Raw genomic sequence first — 20,174 nt, forward strand, 5'->3', positions numbered from 1 at the left:
TTTGTTGCCACGCATGTAACATGCAGTTTCTTTTGATGACACGTATATGTTTAACCTAACACGTTGTCGCCAGCGTTCCATGAAAAATTGTTTTTGAATTATAGTGTTTTCAAAGTTGAAAAATTCAATCTTGTAGTTTCAAGAAAAAACTGTGTGCGTACACGAAACAATCTTCTCATACTAATTTTAAATATGATAATATTACATTTTAACTAATTTCAGATTATCTCACCATAATCCCTAAATTAATTTACATGATTAACTATAGTTTGTGGCCATCCTTTCTCTTTTTTAAGAAAGCTAGCAATACCTAATACACCACAAATTATTAACTGATCAAAATCTTGTTCATTTATGATGTCAGTAATTTTTATTGCAATTGAGTTTTTTAATATAAAAATTAATAATTTATTACATAAAGATTGTTCCAAATTAATAACTTATTACAGTATTTTTTTTTCATTTAGATAAGAATGTCATTGATTTAAGAATAGTTTTTCTTTTAAATTTTGGTTTTGATCATTCTGAATCACTGTAAAATTTTGGTCCATGTAAAATGTAAGTTTGATTGGAGTGGTTAATGTTTTGTAACCCATTTTCTATGATGGATTGATTTGTTCCACTCAAGACAAGTTCAATAGCTTTCTTACCTTAATCACACTCATTGCAATAATCTTATACCATTGTAACAATAATATATCATTGCCACCTTATAGATAACGAACAACATTTAAAGCAGTAACTCTAGTAGTACTTTGAATTTTTCTTTTTCTCAAATTTCATAGAATTGTTAGTATTATTTTACTAAAACTAAAATAATTAGGATTCTCCTTTTACTGTATAATTATGAATGAATATAGTATCAAATTGTTCATACACACTGATTCAAAGACAAAATGCAGATCGTCTCACACACAGTTCAAAATAAGTAATCACTTTTTTGTTTTAGTTTTCTTTCTTCTAAAATAATGCACAACTTTCTTAGTTTTCATTTCTCACAAAGGCAATGCAGAGTCATAGTTGCAATCCAAAGCAGATAGTCACTTTTATAGCTTTATTTCCTCTCTCAAAATGCAGATACAGAAATCTTAAATTTTTAAATGTTAAACAAGTAATTTATTTTAAAAGCTGTGTAATATTGTTACTTATACTACGTGTAAATTGCTGTACTTTTGATTTTGATTTATACTACTATCATTTGAAAGTTGGATTAGATAAAGTTATTTTCTTTGATTTATTACAATTGAGTCTTTATTTGCAATGTATTCTGTGTCCTGAGTGCTCAGAAACTATTAATAGATTTTATCAGAGAACTTAACCATTTTGGAATATGCCCTCATCAAAACTTTAGTAGATCTAAAATACTTTAACTAAAGATTGATTTAATTTTTGAATGTTTTGTATGGTTAAGAATCTTCACGAGTTTCTTCATAAAAAAAGTAAAGAATCTTTCTGGTGTGACTGTGAGAGGTATTTTAGTTTCACTTATTATACATATCTTACTGCAAAATTATGCCATAAAGCCATGGAAAGATGTTATTAGATAGATCGACATACAAGCCTGACACTTTTAGATTCATATTCAGGTCAAACATACATCATTAACAATGTTATTTACACACAATTGTTTTTCAGAACATTCTTAAATCACTTCTTCCTATGTAACAAAATAAGAAAAACACAGATTTCAACTTTTTCCCATCTTATAGTGTAAAAATGGTGAGGAAATTTTGATGGGCAATTAACACCATCCTTTCCCTTTTCTGATACTCCCTCCTTAAGTAAAGTAAGCCTCTTTGTTGCAACTTATATCTTTCTTCAGCATCCAAAATCATATGGAACAAGTCCTTTCAGTTCAGGACCACTAAACCTGTTGTTTTCAAAACTGAAACAAGGAGAAACATTTCGTAAATACTAAATCAATTAGATTAGTGTTGAAATCGTTAGGATAAAATTATACAAATGAAGTGCAAGAAAGCTAGCACTTGATGATTTCTGGTTTTTCGTGTTTGAATCCAAGTTTCTAACAGAAAAATGACACTAATTATGCGTCTTGGTATTGACGTTTTACATGCTTGGTGCAAGAAAATGTGTTGTCAGTTCTAAATGATAAACCTTGTCTGTTTGTCAAAAACATGTTTGAATTGTTAAGGCACTTGTTAAGAATATGGTATGACAATGAAATAGAGTTGGTATACCTTTCCATTGGGAAAGATTCAAAATTGCCCTCTACTGGTATTGTTCCACATAGGTTGTTATTAGAAACATCACTGCAAAAATTGAGGTTCGAAATTAGCTGATAAAACTAATCAGAGAAGTAAATAAAAGAACAAGAACAGAAAACAATATGAAAAGAAAACTCACAGGATTTTGAGATCAGTGAGATGAGTGAGTTCTCTTGGGATGGATCCTGTTAACTTGTTGCTGTTTATCCGCCTAATTCATCAAAGCAAAAATGGGTTAGTAAAACAGCCAGCAATTTATGCATCAGTGAAAACAAAAATCAAGAACAAAAGGTCAACAAGATTTTGGCAAATCAACATAAACTCGCTTACAGGAATTTAAGTGACTTCAACTTTCCAAAGGACTTTGGAATCTTCCCCTCCAACTTGTTATCATACAAATCCATGCTGATTAGTGACTTCAAGTTACCAAGTTCCTCAGGAATCTTTCCTGTTAAGTCATTTCTGTAGAGTTCCCTGCAAACAAGAATTTCAAAATCTCTCATCCGTTTCTTGCAAAACTAACCTCCACCCCACAAAAAAAAAAAGCATTTTGAATGCGTATTTGGTTAAGCAAAAATATAACCTAGTTGCCCCTGCATGTGTTTGGTTCAACTTAGCTTAAAGAAGCAATGGTTTGATTTTTATCAGTTTCTAGAGAGAAATTAGGCATTGAAGTGGTTATTTTCTACAAATAATCTGCAAACATGTGCAAGACGCCATTAAATTAAATTGTAGGAGTAGTCCATAATTTGGTACTCTCCTAACTCTAGCCTGGGACAAAAACATGTAAACTGGCACAAAATAAAATTCAAAGTTCATCTTGTTGAATTACACTGTTTGAAAAATGTCAGATGGCATTTCAAATCAAACAACAGATCAAACAGGAGCTAGTTTCTGAAATAATCACACTGTTTCTGAGCTGTAACACAGGCAAGGGAAGAAGACCATACAAGTACTGAAGATGCTGTAGCTGGCCAAGTTCTGGGCCCAGGGTCCCTGAAACGTTTGAGTTGCCCAAGTCTCTGAAATCCAAAGATTAATTATACAACTTATTAGAAAGCCCGAACCAAATTACTGCAACCAAAAGACTCAAAAGAAAAAAAAAAAACATGATGAATGGAGTCACAGGCAAAAGAAAAAAACCTATATCTGCAGAATAAACAAACAGAAAGAAAAGAAAAGGACAAAGGGATTCTTACAAGCGAATCACATGATTGTTGGAGTCACAGGTAACATGGAACCAAGTACAGGGATTAACCAGTGTTGGGTCCCAACTCTGCAACACATTGTTGGGATCAGAAAGCCTGCTTCTCAAAGCATGCAGAGCATTCCCTACACAGTAATTTGGATCAAATCAAACTATTGAGACCAAACCAAGCCCGTTTTCTAGCTAAGAAGAGGCCAAAGAAAATTGGTAATTTTGGAAACACAATATGCAACTAAGTATGTCCATTCCCAAAACAAAAATTAGAAAAAAAGGAAAACCAAACAATTGAAACAAAACAGCACATGATCTAGCCATAAGAAGAAGAGCTTTGAAGATTAAGTTCCCCAGCTGGCATTAACTGTTGAGAAACGAAATTGAGCATCCACAACTGAGAAAAACGAAGCAGTAGGGCATACCTTCCGGATTGGTTGAGAGGGATAGGAGGGGGTAATGGAGAAAGAGAAAGAAGAAAGAGAGGGAAATGAAAGGTGTCACTGCCATTATTCCTCCTTTGTGAGCAATCTTTTGGTTGAATGAGAGAAAGTAAGAAAGAAAGATGTAGACTTTGGAAAGAAGAAGGAAAAAAAGGTGAAGGGCAAGGACTAAAGAAGAGAGAAGAGAAGAAAAAAGTGGACCAAGTTGGCAGTGGTTGGAAAAAGAAGAGTGAGTCATGGTCAAATTATTATATTATGGTTCAAATGGGGGATGATGAGTGGAAAAGTCACGCATGGGTTGTGTGAGATTTGAGTGGAGTAAGTGGTGAGATAGAGTCTTCTAAGCGCGTTCTGTGGGGTACCCCACCCCATCTATGGAACTTGGTGACTTGCGAGTTAGAAGCACTTATTGTTATCATCATTATTCATTGTTTTGTTGGTGTTACTTGTTACATGGTTTATGGTTACTTGAGAAGGAAACAGTATTGACTGCAGGACAGAACGGAGCACTGAGAACTAACCTGTCTGAAATTGTGGACATGGCCATAAACGTGATTACTGATTAGTGTCTTCTTCCCACCTAACATCTCCACTAAATTGGAATGAAAGTTGTGGACTTTGTGTCTTTTACTGTGGATAATGAAGAAGGGGTCAGCTTCGGATGCTGTGTTTCAAATTTCAATGCCACTCTGCATTGGTTAGATTGGACTATTCCTCTTTTGGTACTGTTTTTAATTAGCTTTCTTTCTTTCTGAACATGCATCTACTATTTCATGATTCAAACGTTTGGTGTGTTCAACTTGCAAAATTTCTACAGTAGGAGAACAAAACGCACCGTGCGCAGTTCGAATTCAATGATTCACGTTATTGTGTTAATCTTACTTTTAACATTTCTAGCTACCCTTATTCAATCCTATTGGTTTAAATACGACAATTCTAAGCATGGGACACAATTTAATTTCGGTTTGATATGGTGTGTTTGGATTAGGGTATAAATTTTGGAGACTAGATTTGAATTGATTTATAGGTGAAGATTATTGTTTGAATTAAGAAAAAGATAATGTGATTTAAGTTAAATTGAATGAAAAGTTTATGAAAAATTATGTATGATATAATTAGTAAAATTTATCTTATTTTTAATTTTAATAGATTAAATTATATGATTCCAATTTCATTCTTCATAATAAATGTGATGTAAATTTAAATGTAAATTAGAGAAATAATGTTAAAATAAAATTAATGTTATTATTTAAAATTAGAAAATTATAATTTATTATTAATGTTGTTATTATATGTTTATTAGCATTATTACTATTACAATTATAATATTATCATTATTCATTGGAGAATGTTGTTATTATTGTTATAATGAGAAGTATTATTAAGTTTTGTAATCAATAATATAAAAATACAATAACGGATCCAAACACAACACGAAGGAGAGTTAATGAACCATCAGATTCAATATAGTTGATAATGGAAAAGTTTGAAAGAGAAATCATTTGCGAAAAATGAAAAATCACAAACACTTGTGATTATACCATAAGTTTGAATAGTTTAAAACGAGGAGTTCCTTTTTGCAATAAAAAGAAGAAATAATGTTATAAATTAAAAAATCTTTTGATTTTGAGGTGGAGAGTTAAAATTGAAAAAAATAAGAATTCACATGTAAGATCTTCAGTGATCTCTCTCGAACAGGGAAAGGATATTGGAATAGATTAGAAGGTGAAAAGAATCTTCAATTTTTACAAACACCATTTTCTTTTGTCGTGGTAAAAGAAATCATTTATACCTGCCACTTCACGAAAAGAAAAAATTCAAATGTAGCAGGACATGAAAAGACTTCACATTCTGAATAGTTTTTGGTTCTAAAAGAACAAGAGGAAATGACAAATGCTACTATTTAATTTGTCAAACGAAAATATAAAGAAATAATAGAAGAAGAAAAAAGCAGCTTGATGTTAAAATTATTTACTTTGAATAGTATTTTTTATTTTTCGTTTATTAAATTTGATTTTTGGTTGACACTTCAAAATATCGGTCACAATGCAAACAGTGTCTGAAAAGAAACCTATTGAGAATAAAATGTCTACAAAACAAGAAGTGAGATTGGTGAGTGGGGATTACTTTGAAGAGTAATTTATAATGATTCGATTTATTATATTGGAATTTTGGTGAAAATTTTATGTGACTTACAGAAGAAATGAACGGAGGAAAAAGCTATGAATAGGCGAGTTATGCTTCTGTTCAGTGAGTACGTGGTTGAATTGATAATTGATGAGAAGGGCCCTAAGGAGTTAAAATTTATATTGAAGATTGCCACAGGCAAAGAAATCTAATGAGATGTAATATTAATAAAAGGGAAAATAACTGATTGAAAATAAAGTAAAAAATAGAGGGAAATTTATTTCATATTTTAATTTTAATTCTCTATTATTTATATTCATTGTAACATCTAAAAGACATTTATATTTTTTTTTATATTTTACAATTTTTTCATAATTCCTATTTTTATCCATTTCATAATACAAAACACTTATTTATGTTCTTAATTCTTTTAGAGGACTTACACAAAGTTTACAAGTATTGACTACTTTTCACTCAGTTAAATAAGATATCAATTGAAAGGAACTATGAATCTTCTCTTTCTATTAGTTAAAAAAAAAAAAGATAAAAACAGGAACAAAACACAGCTGTAATAACCCAGATTATACAATTAGGATGAAGATACTCTTATGCTCTTAAGAAGCTGTTCAATAGGTATTCTTACCCATCCCTGTCAGTCTCCCACCCACCAGCAAGTACACAAATTCATAGAGGAAATAATTGTGTGTTTGATTTGGATGTGGATCACGTGTTCATATTTAATTTTACCTTCATCCGACATCAAACCAAATTAATAAGACTGGTGAGCATCTGAAAGTAAAGATCCACAGAGATGAGAAATAAAAAAATAACCAATTGAAATCTTTGACAACGAGATGTAACAGGACCAGGAAAAAAAAGAAGAGAAAAATAGTGAGGAAATCATAACTCATTCATAATCTTAATCTCAGATTAACTTAGAATTAGCTGTCATTGACATTGGCATTGAGAAATTTTTGTTATGGATAGTTTGGTTAACATAATATGGTAGGTGAAGGCAGTATTACATAGGCATGTTATACAAAATGTAATGGTTACTTTCTAAGATGCGGAAAACAAGCATAGAGATCAGCCTTGGGATGCTTGGCTTCAGCATGTTCCCGGCACTTAACCTCTGAAGTGGTACAAATGAATGTCTGCATGCACACCTTGCACTGCACTCGTTACCCATTGTCCCCGAGATTCATCAATTTCAACAGCCACCAACAACACCGCCCACAGAAGTCATCACACAGGTAAACGGATTCAATAATTTGTCTACAAAAGAGTATACTCCTAATACACCTTTTTTATAAACACTCACTCTTGTTGAAATATATTAAGCTACTTGAGTGCATGTTTGTATATATACACATGTAGAATTAATTTTGTAGAGTCGATTTTAACCAAAGGTGAATCCTGTTTTTGTTTGGACAGCAGATGATAAAAAAATTGGTTTTAACAATTTTGTTCAGAAATTTGCAATCAAAGTTGTTTTGGTTATGTGATTCGAAAGACGTGTTCTGTCTTACTCTTCATCAAACAAACATAAACTTCAATTCAGGGGTGGATTTGGAACAAATACAAGACTTTATTTTAGTGTTATGCAAAGCTACTTCCAAATGCTTCAATGAGACCGACTCCACAACACTTGGTTCAAGTTTAATTTGAACAAGTACCAAACAAATTTCAGAGAGTGAGGACAAATAAAGTAGAGTAGAATAAGCAGATATGATTAGGAGAGGCAATTAGGGACACAATTTGCAGAACCAAAGTCCTTAAGCTTATCATAATCATGATTGTATCTACTAGAAAAGTGAATTGAAATAGAAAAAAAAAATAAAGAAAGAAAGAATGGGATTGGGTGGGGGTGAAGGGAGTAGGTACCTGGATGTTCATGGCCTTCTTGTTGGTCTCTAACTGGCTTCCTACAGAATCAGAAAATAGAAAGACAGATCTAAAAGGAGAGAAGGAAACAACGAGAATTTGAAGAGAAAAAAAAAGAAGAAATACCTTTGGAGGATTTACTTTTCTCCATGTTTCTCTCACGCGCCATCTTGGATTTCTGGCCATTGCCTCCTCCCATGGCTGTTCTGTTATGATCGGAAAAACACAGAACAAACAATGGATTGATGAAAGTGAGAAGAAAGGAAGGAGTGAAGTGAAAGTAGCTTAATTATGAAGCTTTTTTTTTTTTATCACTGTCAATGCTGTGACCTGGAATTTAAATAATCCCCCATGCCACCTCACCGACCGTTCTAGAACTATCCTCTATATAATTAATAATTTTTATCTAGATGAAATAATACTAAAATATATAATAAATGGGTGGTAGTGAGTGGTTTCCTTGGAATGGAGAAAAAAATTAGCAAAATTTTGCAATACATAATTTCTAAGAAAAAAAATATTAGAATGGTCAAATGACAAAAAGATTATAAAATTGTAAAGTCCAGCTTCAAAAATAGGACTTTTTGTTCTCTTATTTTTTTTTTAAAAAAAATACGTTTTACAATTATTTCAATCTTTTGATTTTTTTTACAGAATATGAAAATCGTATTTAATATATACGACATATAATTTTTTTGTATTTAAAGTGATATTCATCAACACAACTCTGCTATAAAGAAGAAGAAAAAAATAATAGAGATAGTGAAATTAAAAGAAAAAGAAGTAAAAGCTACTCACAATTTAATTACGAATATCGTATAATATCAAACACAGGTCCTGTATTAAAATGTTGAAATCGTATTTCTTAAGTAAAATTAACTCAAATTTGTAATATTTATAAGTCCACTTTAATAATCTTTTTGAAGAAACTATATTAAAATAGTAAATTTTTTGAAGAAAAAGATAGACAAGATTCTAATCCTATCTTTCTTTCTTCTTTTTTTTCATTTTCTGCTTTCCATTGATCAAATAATCAGAGTCATAAAAATTCAAAACATACTTTTAGTTGGCTCCTTTTCAAATAATTGTGTAAAGACAATATTTCTGCATTGCCATATTTAATACAGGACAGACTTACAAAATCCTGGGACAAAATATTGACTAAGTTGCTCACATTTTTTATAATTTTGTTGACTTCTCTGTCAATGCAGAGGATGAAATCAAACAAAAGGGACGACTATGAGATGGATCAAACAACATGTCGGAAGCTGAAGTACAATTGCCAAATACATGAAGTATTAGCACATTTTTATCAACAAGGATGAATGAATTATACGAAATATTGCAATCAAAATGTTTTCATTGCTTGCTTCTGTTCCTCCTCTTCGGCTTTAATCCAGGCAGCCTAAAAATTACCAAGCAAAGCAGATTGGGCAGAGTCAATAACTTTTTGCAACTGTCAATGTAAAAATGAAAAAGCATGAAAGGAATTTAGAGTTACACCACTAGATAGGACTAACCTTTTCTCGTTCAAGCTTAGAGACACGAGGTTTAATGGAGTTTCCTAGGCTCAGTCCTCCCCAAGCTTCTTGCAACTCTCTCTCCCTTGCTTCACGACGAGACACTGAAAGACTAACCGAGTTCTCTGGCTGCTGAGCAGCAACCATCTTTTCTCCCTCAAGTCTGGATTTATTTTTTACCGACACTTGGTTCAGACCACCTTCATATGTTTCCAAATGGAAGTTTCCTAAGCTCAATCCTCCCCATGTTTCTTGCAACTCTCTCTCCTTTGCTTCACGACGAGTCATTGAACGACTAACTGAGGCCTCTGGCTGCTGTGCAGCAACCATCTTTTCTTGCTCCAGTCTGGATTTATGCTTAACCAACACCTGATCCAGACCGCCTTCATTTGTTTCTAAATGGATGTTTCTGTGGCTTTTCTTAACTTGGCCCCATTCTTCCTCCAGATTGCTCCTTGTTTTCTCCTTCTCTAGTCTAGAGACGTGCTTTACTAAAACTTTATCCAAGCTCTCACAATCTGGAACATTTGTTGCCTCATGATTCATTTTTTGTTTGTAGTTTTCGCGGCTTCCCAATGACAAAGCATGCAGCTTCTCTCTTTCCAATCTGTGCACTGGCCTTACCAGTATTTTCTCCAACCCATCTTTGTTTTCCCCTGAATTGAACCCTATATTCGAATTTATGTTTTCTTTCTTATACAATGTTTCATCAGAATAGAAAGTTGAATCCAGTTCACCAGATGTATCTGGATAAAATTCTTTCTTCAAACTTTTATTCTCGTTGATTCTTCTGTTTTTTGCTTCTTGGACTTCCTTTTCAAGTCTTGAGACATGTTTCACTAAGACCTTATCTAAGCTTGGTACTTCTATTTGATCCTTTTGCCTGTTTGGCATGCTGTTTAGAACTGTTGACATCTCCTTTCCGGACTTAATTTTTGCATCCTTGATGTCTTTCTCTAATTTTGAATAACTCTTCACTAGAATACTTCCCAAATCAGGTACATTCTCTGCTGGAGTTTCATCAACAGAACTACGAGAGCTATCCCTGACTGGTTCTGTCTCAATCTTTCGGGCCTGTTTGGCTTCCCAAACCTCTCTTTCAAGTTTTGTCACGTGCTTAACTAAAAACTTGTCTAGGCTTGGTACTTCTGGCCCAATTTGCTTCTTTCTTGTCACATCCAAGGCTAACTTTCCCAATACCACCGATGACATTCTTCTCGCTGGAAAATTAGTCGCTGAAGAGGATGAATACTCAGTTGAAGAGTCTAGATTGAGCAGTTTGGCATTCTGCACTTCAGCCAAGGAAGCATTCAAACCATAAGTTGCAACTATGGTGGCAAGAGAAGAAAGTTCATCTTCTTGAAAACATTTTAACCTCTCTATCATCATATCCAAGAGTTTTATTCTGTTCTCAAGAGACTGTCTCCTCCTCCCCCTGCTTTTCCCAAGAAAAGGCTTCTTGGAATCTAACTCTGGGGAGTTCAAGTCACTCTTTTGAGAGGCTGACCCGGACTCAGATTCATACTCTGAACAGAACTCAGCCAGGTCCTGATTACTTTCACCCGTATCTGGGTTTTCACTAATTTTTCTTAGCAGTTCTTTGAATTCACCTTTACTAAATGAAGTGCACTTTGCAAGCCTAATAAGTGCAGTTTTGACTGCGGCAGCCACTTCTCTGTCCACCTCAAAGGCAGTTTCAAAAGATGCAGTAACACCATGGGTATATGACCCTTCTCCATGAACAGAGGATGTCTCTGTTTGGCAAAGCTTCCTAGGGCAGTTTGGCAAGTCAAACATAATAACACCCATGGCCTGGGCTGTCCCAAAAGCTTCTTCCGCACTTTTTTCTGCCTTTAAGAGTTGAGCCTCGGCCTCATCACTAGGAATCCTGAAAACAACAATACCAAAAACAGACATTAAACCCAATATAAAATTAGATATCGACAATGATCAGCAAGGCTGTTTCCCGAAAACTTTACCTGGCACCACTTAAAATACAGTATACAAATTAGAATTCAGCAACGCTAACTACAGCTTGCAGAAAAATTTTACCTGGCAGAACGTAAAATACGACACCAAGAGGCTTCCACTAATGCAGCTCTTCGGGTCTCCATTGCCTTATGCGCCGCTTCTCTAGCTGCCATTTTCTCTCTCAGCACTCTTGAATAATGTGGGTTAGAACTGCCTAGAGTCTGATCAAGCGTCAAATTTATACCATCTACTTCCTGAAAAGGTCAAATGTGTGTTAGCATAGGAATTCAGAAATAATAAACGAAATACTATTAGTAACAAATATATGTGTTTATGGCAAAACCTGAAGCATCTTAATTTTCCTATTCATGTAGGTATCCCCTTTTTTGCGTGGGAACCAGTTAACAGGCGAAGTTTTACGACGAGGAGGCTTTCTAATTTGTGATTTGCACTTGTTAAGAGCACTTGATATAGATTGACCGGACTCCCTGCTAAATTTATTCTGCACCATTCAGTAAAAGAAAACACAGTTCAGCCAAACAATTTATTTACAGTACAAATAGATAAATAACAAATAAATCAATAAATAGAGCTGCAAAACATGAAAATTATTTATTGAACTCTTCTAGAAAATAATGTCATAATCAGCCTGAATTATCAAATTATTTGATGATAGCTGTGCGTACTTCTTCAAATGAAACTACTTCATTGAAGCAAGTTTCCAAGGTGGCGTTACTCCTCTTTAACAGATGACTTCACACGGCTACTTAGTGTATGTTCGCAAAACTGATTTTGGTTAAAAAAAAATATATTTTGAAGTGATAGGATAATGCAACACGTATCTAACTAGGCACTTAAATTATCCTGATTGATGTAATTGTCGTTTCTAACATGAATTTGCTAGATATTTTCAAACCCTGGGGTTCGTTCTTTCAGATCATCCTAAGTCTCCCAATTTCAAACATTATACTGGATAAAAGAAACTCCTCATTAAGATCAGTTCTAAAACAACACTGATCTCTGGAATTACTGGAGTCTAAATTGTTAGTTTCCACCTGGATATTAGGTAATTCTACGACCTACAAGGCCCTCCCTGTTACTAGGGCTTCGCAAAGAACTAGTCTTGGATCAGTGGCTCAACCAGGTTAGTGTTTTGAATCAGTAAACACCAATCAGAAACAAGGAATGTAGAAAATTATAAAAACAAAAAGACAACCGATTTGCATATCGAAATGGAAGACGAAAAGGTTTGAAAGCTTACCTTTCCGATCTTGGAATTGACGGAGGCGGTAGGAGAATTAAGAGGAGGAGCAGAGGCATTGGGGGAGTGATTCTCTGAGCCGGAGTTGCACCCAACTTCCATCACATCAGAACTCTTGAACACTACCTGTTTAGTCTTTACTTTCACTCTCAGATTCGCAGAACTCTATCAGATGCACGGAACTTCTGAGTTTCAGATTCGACTAAACTAAGAATAAGATGAAGTAACGTTTAGTTTTCCCGCAATGAAACCCTCCTTTTACTTCAGAGAATGGCACATAGAAAACTAGCCGTTGCCTTGATCTATAACGGCCATTTAAATTATTAATTATTTTCCTTTTCTATCCTTACAATTATTTCAACATATTTATATTTAAATTAACTTGAACATTATATTCCTAGATTATACTGTGCAATATCTTTATGGAAACACATAAGCTACAAATTTTCTCCTTTTTTTTATTACTTTATTCTTATAATTAGTGGAAATTTAATATTTATATTAATTTTATGAATTTTAAATTTAAAAAAGTACATCACATATCACCAGGGGTTGGATTTCCCTATTGTAGTTTCACTTTATCATACCTTATCTCATTCTTTTTCTTCCTTTTTTTTACACATCACATAAGTTTACAATGATTTTTTATATAAAATGACAAAATCTCATTGTATATTACTTTAAATAAGTCAATATAATTATGTTTTTTTTTATTTCATAATTTCTTTTTAAGAATTTGAAATTTGCCTGACATGGAAAATCAAATTGTTATTTGTAGAAACTTTTAAGAGGAGAAAACATTGCATTTATTTCATTCCTGCTTAGAAACGAAAGCAAATTTATTGCATATAAATCCATGCCCACTCACTGCTAGTTGGTGGTTTTGAAAGAAATACACAGTTATCAATAGATGGTGTCACATATTCGCTTGAACAATAGTTTTTATATTAATTGTTTGAACAATAATTGGTTAGGTGCACCCTTTCATGTTGTTATTTATTTCTTGAATTTTTTTAAATAAAATATTTTTTTTACTTAATTATATTCATATTTTATAATTTTTTATATTAAATTAATATCTATTTTTCCTGAATTAATTCTCTATTAAAACTAAGTTCTTTAACTATTTTAACTAGTATTAAAATATCGAGATTAAAAATAAGATTCTATTAATTAAATTTCTTAAGATAGCAAGTTTTAATCACTTCCATATTTCAATAGATAATTTTATTAGTAATATAGCTCGAATACATTTACATTTATTTGTTTGTTCACATTTGGCTTATATTTTTGGATACACACCACTTACACATTTCACGTAAACTATGGCGAAATCCTTCCAAAACATAAACCATATTAGATGAATCAGTTATACTGTATTAACATGGTTCCAATGTGGATGAACAAATAACAAAATCGTTCTACTACATACAAGGGAACTCGTAAAGCTTTTCTCTCGAAGGGTTAAGAATAAAGGGTGGAGAATGCAGAAACTTTTTTTAACATTATCCTATTCACCACAGATACAACATGAATACTACTATAGTGAGAACGATATTCAGAAAAGGATCTTGTAGTAGTAAGCTATGATATAAAAGTTCACTATATAAACGTATACCTGATTATACAGATCGTTCTAATGGACACCTTCTGGTTATCATGAAAAGTAACTGTTCCGATCACAAGCCAACACCTCAAATGTAAAACTGAATATCTTCTTTCTCATCATACTAGCACGGGATTTCGTGACATCCTCTCACTCCAATTTGAGAACAGTTGATTTCCCCACTTTTGTGCCATCAGAAACAAAGACAAGGCAGAAAGCAAGAGATTTTTACTCATTCATATATTCATTGGAGACAGACTTTGGAGCTCATGCCTAACCTAGATTATAATGGGCAACTTCTTCAATGTACAATACAGGATGCTGAAATGTTGTCAAGATGTGAGGTGAACAAAAACTTCAGTTGTTAATGTAGTTAAAGAAACTATGTACAGACTGTTGTATCAAGACAACGAAGTGCCCATGTTCCTCCAATCGTCTTTTCAGTCACCACATAGAAACTTGACGGCCTCTAAGGAAACTATCATATCAGTGAAGAGAAAAAAATCTAAGTATTTCTTGAACTGTTGCCATGAAACTGGGGATCAGGTTCATCCTGCAATCAAGGTTATGTGATAAAGACAGTGAAAACAAAGCATAAATTATTTTATTCCATAGTATATGGAGATAGTACTGTATGTATATGGGCTAGTTCGTACGCAAACCTGAAGGCTATATCCAAAAGTAGTTGCTGGACGAAATTCCAATTGCCCTCCCTACATGATCCAACAAAAATTAGCTAACTTTCATCATGTTGAAGTTAATCGAGTAATTTGACTTCCCAACATTGCATTAAAAAAAAGTACTCTACCAGTCCATGAATTCCTTGCTGTGTTCCAAAAAACCCATCATGGCTTGGAGCCATGGAATTCAAAGGACCCTACGAAGATACGAATATCAATTTATATTTCTTCTGTTAAAATACAATTATATATGACAAACTCGTATCTGCAAATTATAATCATCATTAGGACAACTTACCAGGCCTTGCATGCTCTGTTGATTAACATAGTAACCATCATGAGGCGGCTCCATTAAGTTCAATTGTACCTGCTACAAAAACCAAAATTATTAATCATGGCATTGACTCTTAAAGTACATGATATATATGTAATCATTTATTCACCGACAAGTATAATATACCAGTCCTTGCACATTCTGCTGGGTACCATAATATCCATTAAGGGTCATTGCATCCGAGCTGAGATTATCCTAAAAGAATGAAAGCACGAGTTACAAGAAGCATAACAATTTTCAACGTATCAAATGCACTCTGGATTTGTAAAAACTAAAATAGATCAGGATTGAAACGTAAATAACACAAACCATTTGCTGCAGGCTATCTTGAGCATTAACAAGTATAACATCCTGCTCTAATTGTGCCTATAAAAGAGATTTTCAAATCAATTTCCCGATCTTCACGAAAGCCAAAATAACATATATGCAGATCAACCACAAAAATCAGAACGGACCTTTCTTTTCCTAGCTGCGTTCCTCTTTTTATTTGGTTTCAAAGCGAGAGGACCCTGATTCTCTTCTGCTTCACGAAGGCCATAGGCATTATTGCTAGTTTCTGCACCGTTGTTATTGGAATTATTCACCAGCACACAGTTCTTCAAGGCGTCAACAAGTGCACGAAAAACAACATTGTAATTCTCTTCAGATAATGATCCTTCTTCACTTAAATCGATAGCTCGTTTACACAAGTCATTATATCGCTGCACCCTAGTTTGTATCCTTCTTGTCCTATCAGCCATTGATTCCTTAATTTTGGCATCTTTCGTCCACCTCTTCAAGATATACTGAGATGGAACACTTGAACAACCACAACGTTGAAGAACACTCAAAGCATGCCTGCAGAGGAAACCTTTATATTCAAACAATCGACAAAAGCAAGAGACCTCTGAGCTCATTTCATTCCAAGTTACCAAAAACTCTTCATCCTTCTCATAATCTTGAACTATGAACTTTGCAAGAGTTCCATCTTCAACCTCTATCCTAGATTGACAACCAGCTACACCCAGAACTTCAACTTGAAATTTCTTAAATATTGCATGTGTATAAATTGTTGACATTTGCTTTTCCCAAGGTGAAGGAGATTTAAGTGCTGGCTGCTTGTGCAATGATTCAAAATCCGCAATGGCTTCTTCATCATACCTATTCTGCAGAATTATCCCATACTGTTTTACAAACTCCTTAAGGGTAATTTTCTTGTGAATATATTTGTCAAAGAAAGAGCTCGTACTTTCAGAGCGCTGAGGTGTAGACATTCCAGCTAAAAAGGTATCCCCCATGTAAGTCGGCACCCACTTTTTCCGGTCCTCATACAATGACTGAAACCAAATATCATCTTGGAGTTCACATATACTGACCATTTTCCACCATCTCATGTCAAACTGTTCATCTGTCCATGATTTAAAAATGCACTTGTTAAATTTTTGTAAGAAGTTGTTGTGTTGTTTGATCACAAAAGAGAGATTTTCTGGTATCCTCTCTAGTATGTGGCAAAGAGAAAAACAATGACGTACATTCGGAAAGACTTCTTCAATAGCTGCCTTCAAGGCTTTGTCTTGATCGGTGATTATAACCTTGGGAGCTTGCCCACCCATAGCTCTAAGCCATGTCTTCATTAACCAAACAAATGTCGGTTTAGTCTCATCAGCAACCAATGCACATCCAAGCAAAATAGGCTGCGAGTGGTGGTTCACTCCAACAAAAGGTGCAAACGGCAACTTGTCATTGCTTTTTATGTAAGTGGTATCAAATGAAACCACATCATTAAAGCTGAGATAATCATTGATACTTTTTGCATCAATCCAAAATAGATTTCTTAAGCGCTGCTCTTCATTTAAATCTATAGAATAGAAGAAGTTGGGACTCTCCTTCTGCACATGCTTAAAATACTCAAGCATAATTTGGGCATCTCCCTCTTCCAAAGCCAAATACTGGCCTCTGTCAAACTGATAGTTTATATCACTCACATAAGACCCGATGTTTTGACAGCCTCCAGATTGCCTTGACATTTCAACATACATCTTTTTTGTGCGTTCACTAACAGCATGCAAGATATCAATATTATTCTTTTCAGCTAATTTCACATTTCTATGAATCCGAAAATGATATGCCAAAGCTGGTAAAAGTTCATGATTATGTTCCTTTATAAATTCGTGAATGATCCATTTTCCATCTGGCTTTCTCTTCACGTGCATGCAAGCTTTGCAGTCTGTTTTCTTTACGCTTGGTCTTCGACTGCTGCCACCGTCAGACTCAGGCGTAACTCCATACCTAGAGCATGCAAATTTAGCATCAATAAATTCTTTTGTTTTCTTTGAGCGTCTGCTGTTTTTTATTGAAGTAGTGAATCCCATAGATTTGGCATATTCCTGATAAAATAAATATGCTGCTTCATGGGATTCAAATTCAATGCCATTGTGCGGCTCAAAATCCTTGTCTCCTTCAAATAATGCAATGTCCCTCTTGGGAGAAGAATCGAGTACACCACCCCTGTGCTGCACTTCATTCAGTGCATCACCCATATTTTCACTTACGGCACTACCATGCACTGCTTCCTGAATACCTGCTACACTATAAATTGCACTTTGGATGCTACCTGTCTCTGAAAAATACAAATAAAAAAGTTTTTTATCACAGAAAAATGTAGTCATCCAAATATTAAATTTACAGTGATTCTTGACAGGATAGGGGATGCACACATTGCAATATAAGCATGTCACAAGTGAAATTGTAGGTAACTTAAACTAACTCAGATAACAATGTCACAAGTGAGATTGTAGGTAATTCAAGGACTGGTGTTATAAAATAAAAATTGACTTTAGACAAGTAAGAAAATACAAAGGTTCTAGATGTTTCCAGGTCTGGGCACCCTTTCCAAGAAGTGTGCAAAATCATAGAACAAGAAATTGTTTTTTATCCTCTGAAACATTACTACTTTAGATATCATGAAATACTCAGTGTGAACACCCCCTTTCAGTAGAAATTCAAACATTGTTAATCACGCAGAGGGAGCCTAGTCCATTATATTAAATCCCAACCCCAATGACACTAGAGAACAAGAGTTGAAACAAATCAACTACGCAAGAAAGTCACAACTAAACGAACAATCCAAACTACAGCACCAGTAACACTAAATTCCCGTAGGAAAATAGATAATAGAAGAAGCTAAGCCAGCTACTGCTGTAGCTAAACTGAAAAACTTGTTTACCAGTGAGCACAGAATGATCATTCGACAGAAAACAAACGACGCATTGAGTGAGTATAGTTTGATAGTGACAACTGAGAGAGCAAAACGCAGTTTCCAGCTCTTCGTTGAGAAATCACATTTTACCCAAGCTTTGTAGGTTTGGGTGGGTCTACTTTTCTTAGACTACAAGTATATATTTTCTCAGTGAATTTAGAACTTTTATGTGAGAAATGTGCGTGAAGTGAATGGAATTAGAAAACCTACATGTGTTTGAGCAAGTAGGTTTAGTACGTGAGCATTGACAGAACATAAAAAACTTTGGTAGAAAAAATCACAGAAAATTGAAAAGGGGAGGGATAAGCAGAAGGGAAGAGGGAGAAGGGAAAAACCTTAAGAGCGGGAGATCACGAGGCGCGAGTGGGTAAAAGCGCGAGTGGGAAAGCTAGGGTTTTGAAATTTGGGGAAAACAGTTGAATTGTGGATGGGATCGGAGAGCAACTCAACTCGCTTGGTTCACTCGCTCGTCTCTCACTCTGCACTCACGGCGCGTCTTATTGCCACTTTCTCTTTTTCTTATTTCTTTTTTCTATTGTTTTGTCTTCCTTGCCCACACGCGTCCCTCGCTCTATCTTTCTCATCCATACGACGACGTAGCGCGTGACACACGCTCGATCTCTTCATATTTCTGTGTACAAACTTCTCCTCCCCACTCTGCACGACATTGCGTTTAGCTCACTCACTCTTTGTCCTCTCTTCCGTCTCTCTTTCACTTATCTCTATTAATCTATTAATTAAAACTAAACTAATTTAAAAAAATTCTTTATATTCAAAAAAATATGTAAAGTAATTTAAAAAATAATATAATGAGTAAGATTTAAATACAATGAAGACGAGAGAGAATAAGAATATTTTAAAATCAGTTTTATAATTTTTTTATTGAAAACGAACATAAAAGTAAATCAAAATTGAGTAAAAGAAACTATTTCAATTATTAGAAATCACTACCCTGATCTTTGCTATGCAGTTCAAAAAATAAAAGGTGCGTAATAAGAATAATATGTAAAGTTATATTTGTACGTTAATTCTATTCTTTTATTTTCGTGTTACTTATTGTATTTACATTGTTTTTTTACGTTGGAAATCTCATAGATAAAATCAATTTTACTTTAAAATTAGTTATACAAGATTGAGCTAAATTTTAAGTTATTTTTTAACATGAAATCAAAATCATAAATTAGAGTCTATTTTAAGAAAATTTGTAATTTATTTAACCTATTATTTTATTTTTTATGAAACTATTAATTAATCTCTATTTTCATGCTCGGTAAATATATTATTTGACGTGATAAAATGTATTAAAAGTCTTCCATCAATTATAAATATGGGAAAAATATGTTTTTGTCCCTTAAGTTTGATCCAAATTTGGAAATGATCCCTGGTCAAAACTTGGTTACTATTTGGTTCCTGTACTTTCAAAATCATTGTTTTTAGTCTCTATTTTTGGATGGAGTTAAAAATAACAAACGACATGCCACGTGTTATTTAATTTTTTTTATAAAAAAAAAAACTAGCGTCGGCTAGGCCGACGCTTTTCACAAAAATTGAAAAAAATATGTTTTTGATTTCTGAAGTTTAAACTTAATTTGAAAATGGTCACTGGTTGGAACTTGATCATTGTTTAATCCCTGTACATTAAATAATAATTATATAATAATAGTAATATTACATAATAATAATAATA

General features: G+C 33.7%; 4 protein-coding genes across 8 annotated transcripts; all 4 read right to left on the bottom strand.

Annotated features, from left to right (window-relative positions):
• Positions 1 to 1,510: 1,510 nt before the first annotated feature.
• LOC114192662 (leucine-rich repeat protein 2-like) lies at positions 1,511 to 4,119 on the bottom strand. The gene is made up of 7 exons (XM_028082437.2): positions 3,849 to 4,119; positions 3,425 to 3,557; positions 3,176 to 3,247; positions 2,556 to 2,699; positions 2,365 to 2,436; positions 2,199 to 2,270; positions 1,511 to 1,885 (listed from the first exon to the last, which is right to left on the bottom strand). Exons 1-7 carry the CDS (start codon positions 4,102 to 4,104, stop codon positions 1,819 to 1,821), a joined length of 816 nt encoding a protein of 271 aa, XP_027938238.2. The 5' UTR covers positions 4,105 to 4,119; the 3' UTR covers positions 1,511 to 1,818.
• A 2,763-nt stretch (positions 4,120 to 6,882) lies between these two features.
• LOC114189690 (uncharacterized protein At2g23090-like) lies at positions 6,883 to 8,226 on the bottom strand. Its single transcript, XM_028078331.1, has 3 exons — positions 8,004 to 8,226; positions 7,878 to 7,918; positions 6,883 to 7,165 (listed from the first exon to the last, which is right to left on the bottom strand). The coding sequence occupies exons 1-3, from the start codon at positions 8,074 to 8,076 to the stop codon at positions 7,046 to 7,048; spliced, it is 234 nt and encodes a 77-aa protein (XP_027934132.1). The 5' UTR covers positions 8,077 to 8,226; the 3' UTR covers positions 6,883 to 7,045.
• Positions 8,227 to 8,959: 733 nt separating this feature from the next.
• Positions 8,960 to 12,869, bottom strand: LOC114190243 (myosin-2 heavy chain-like protein). Its single transcript, XM_028079050.2, has 5 exons — positions 12,630 to 12,869; positions 11,712 to 11,870; positions 11,450 to 11,622; positions 9,398 to 11,285; positions 8,960 to 9,282 (listed from the first exon to the last, which is right to left on the bottom strand). Exons 1-5 carry the CDS (start codon positions 12,729 to 12,731, stop codon positions 9,226 to 9,228), a joined length of 2,379 nt encoding a protein of 792 aa, XP_027934851.1. The 5' UTR covers positions 12,732 to 12,869; the 3' UTR covers positions 8,960 to 9,225.
• A 1,245-nt stretch (positions 12,870 to 14,114) lies between these two features.
• FAR1 (FRS (FAR1 Related Sequences) transcription factor family) lies at positions 14,115 to 19,025 on the bottom strand. Of its 5 annotated transcripts, none has more exons than XM_028081433.2 (8): positions 18,823 to 19,025; positions 15,705 to 17,848; positions 15,559 to 15,615; positions 15,376 to 15,444; positions 15,214 to 15,282; positions 15,044 to 15,112; positions 14,892 to 14,948; positions 14,115 to 14,788 (listed from the first exon to the last, which is right to left on the bottom strand). In XM_028081433.2, exons 2-8 carry the CDS (start codon positions 17,766 to 17,768, stop codon positions 14,741 to 14,743), a joined length of 2,433 nt encoding a protein of 810 aa, XP_027937234.1. In that variant the 5' UTR covers positions 17,769 to 17,848; positions 18,823 to 19,025; the 3' UTR covers positions 14,115 to 14,740. The 5 variants fall into 5 exon arrangements, with proteins under 5 accessions (XP_027937234.1, XP_027937233.1, XP_027937236.1 ...); XM_028081432.2 differs by having other exon boundaries at positions 15,214 to 15,285; positions 18,823 to 19,024; XM_028081435.2 differs by having other exon boundaries at positions 14,898 to 14,948; positions 18,823 to 19,019.
• Between the last annotated feature and the right edge of the window lie 1,149 nt (positions 19,026 to 20,174).

This window comes from Vigna unguiculata, chromosome 7 (assembly GCF_037176805.1).
Source record: "Vigna unguiculata cultivar grain cowpea cultivar isolate G323 ecotype 2 chromosome 7, ASM3717680v1, whole genome shotgun sequence".
In the NCBI taxonomy this organism is placed as follows: Eukaryota; Viridiplantae; Streptophyta; class Magnoliopsida; order Fabales; family Fabaceae; genus Vigna; species Vigna unguiculata.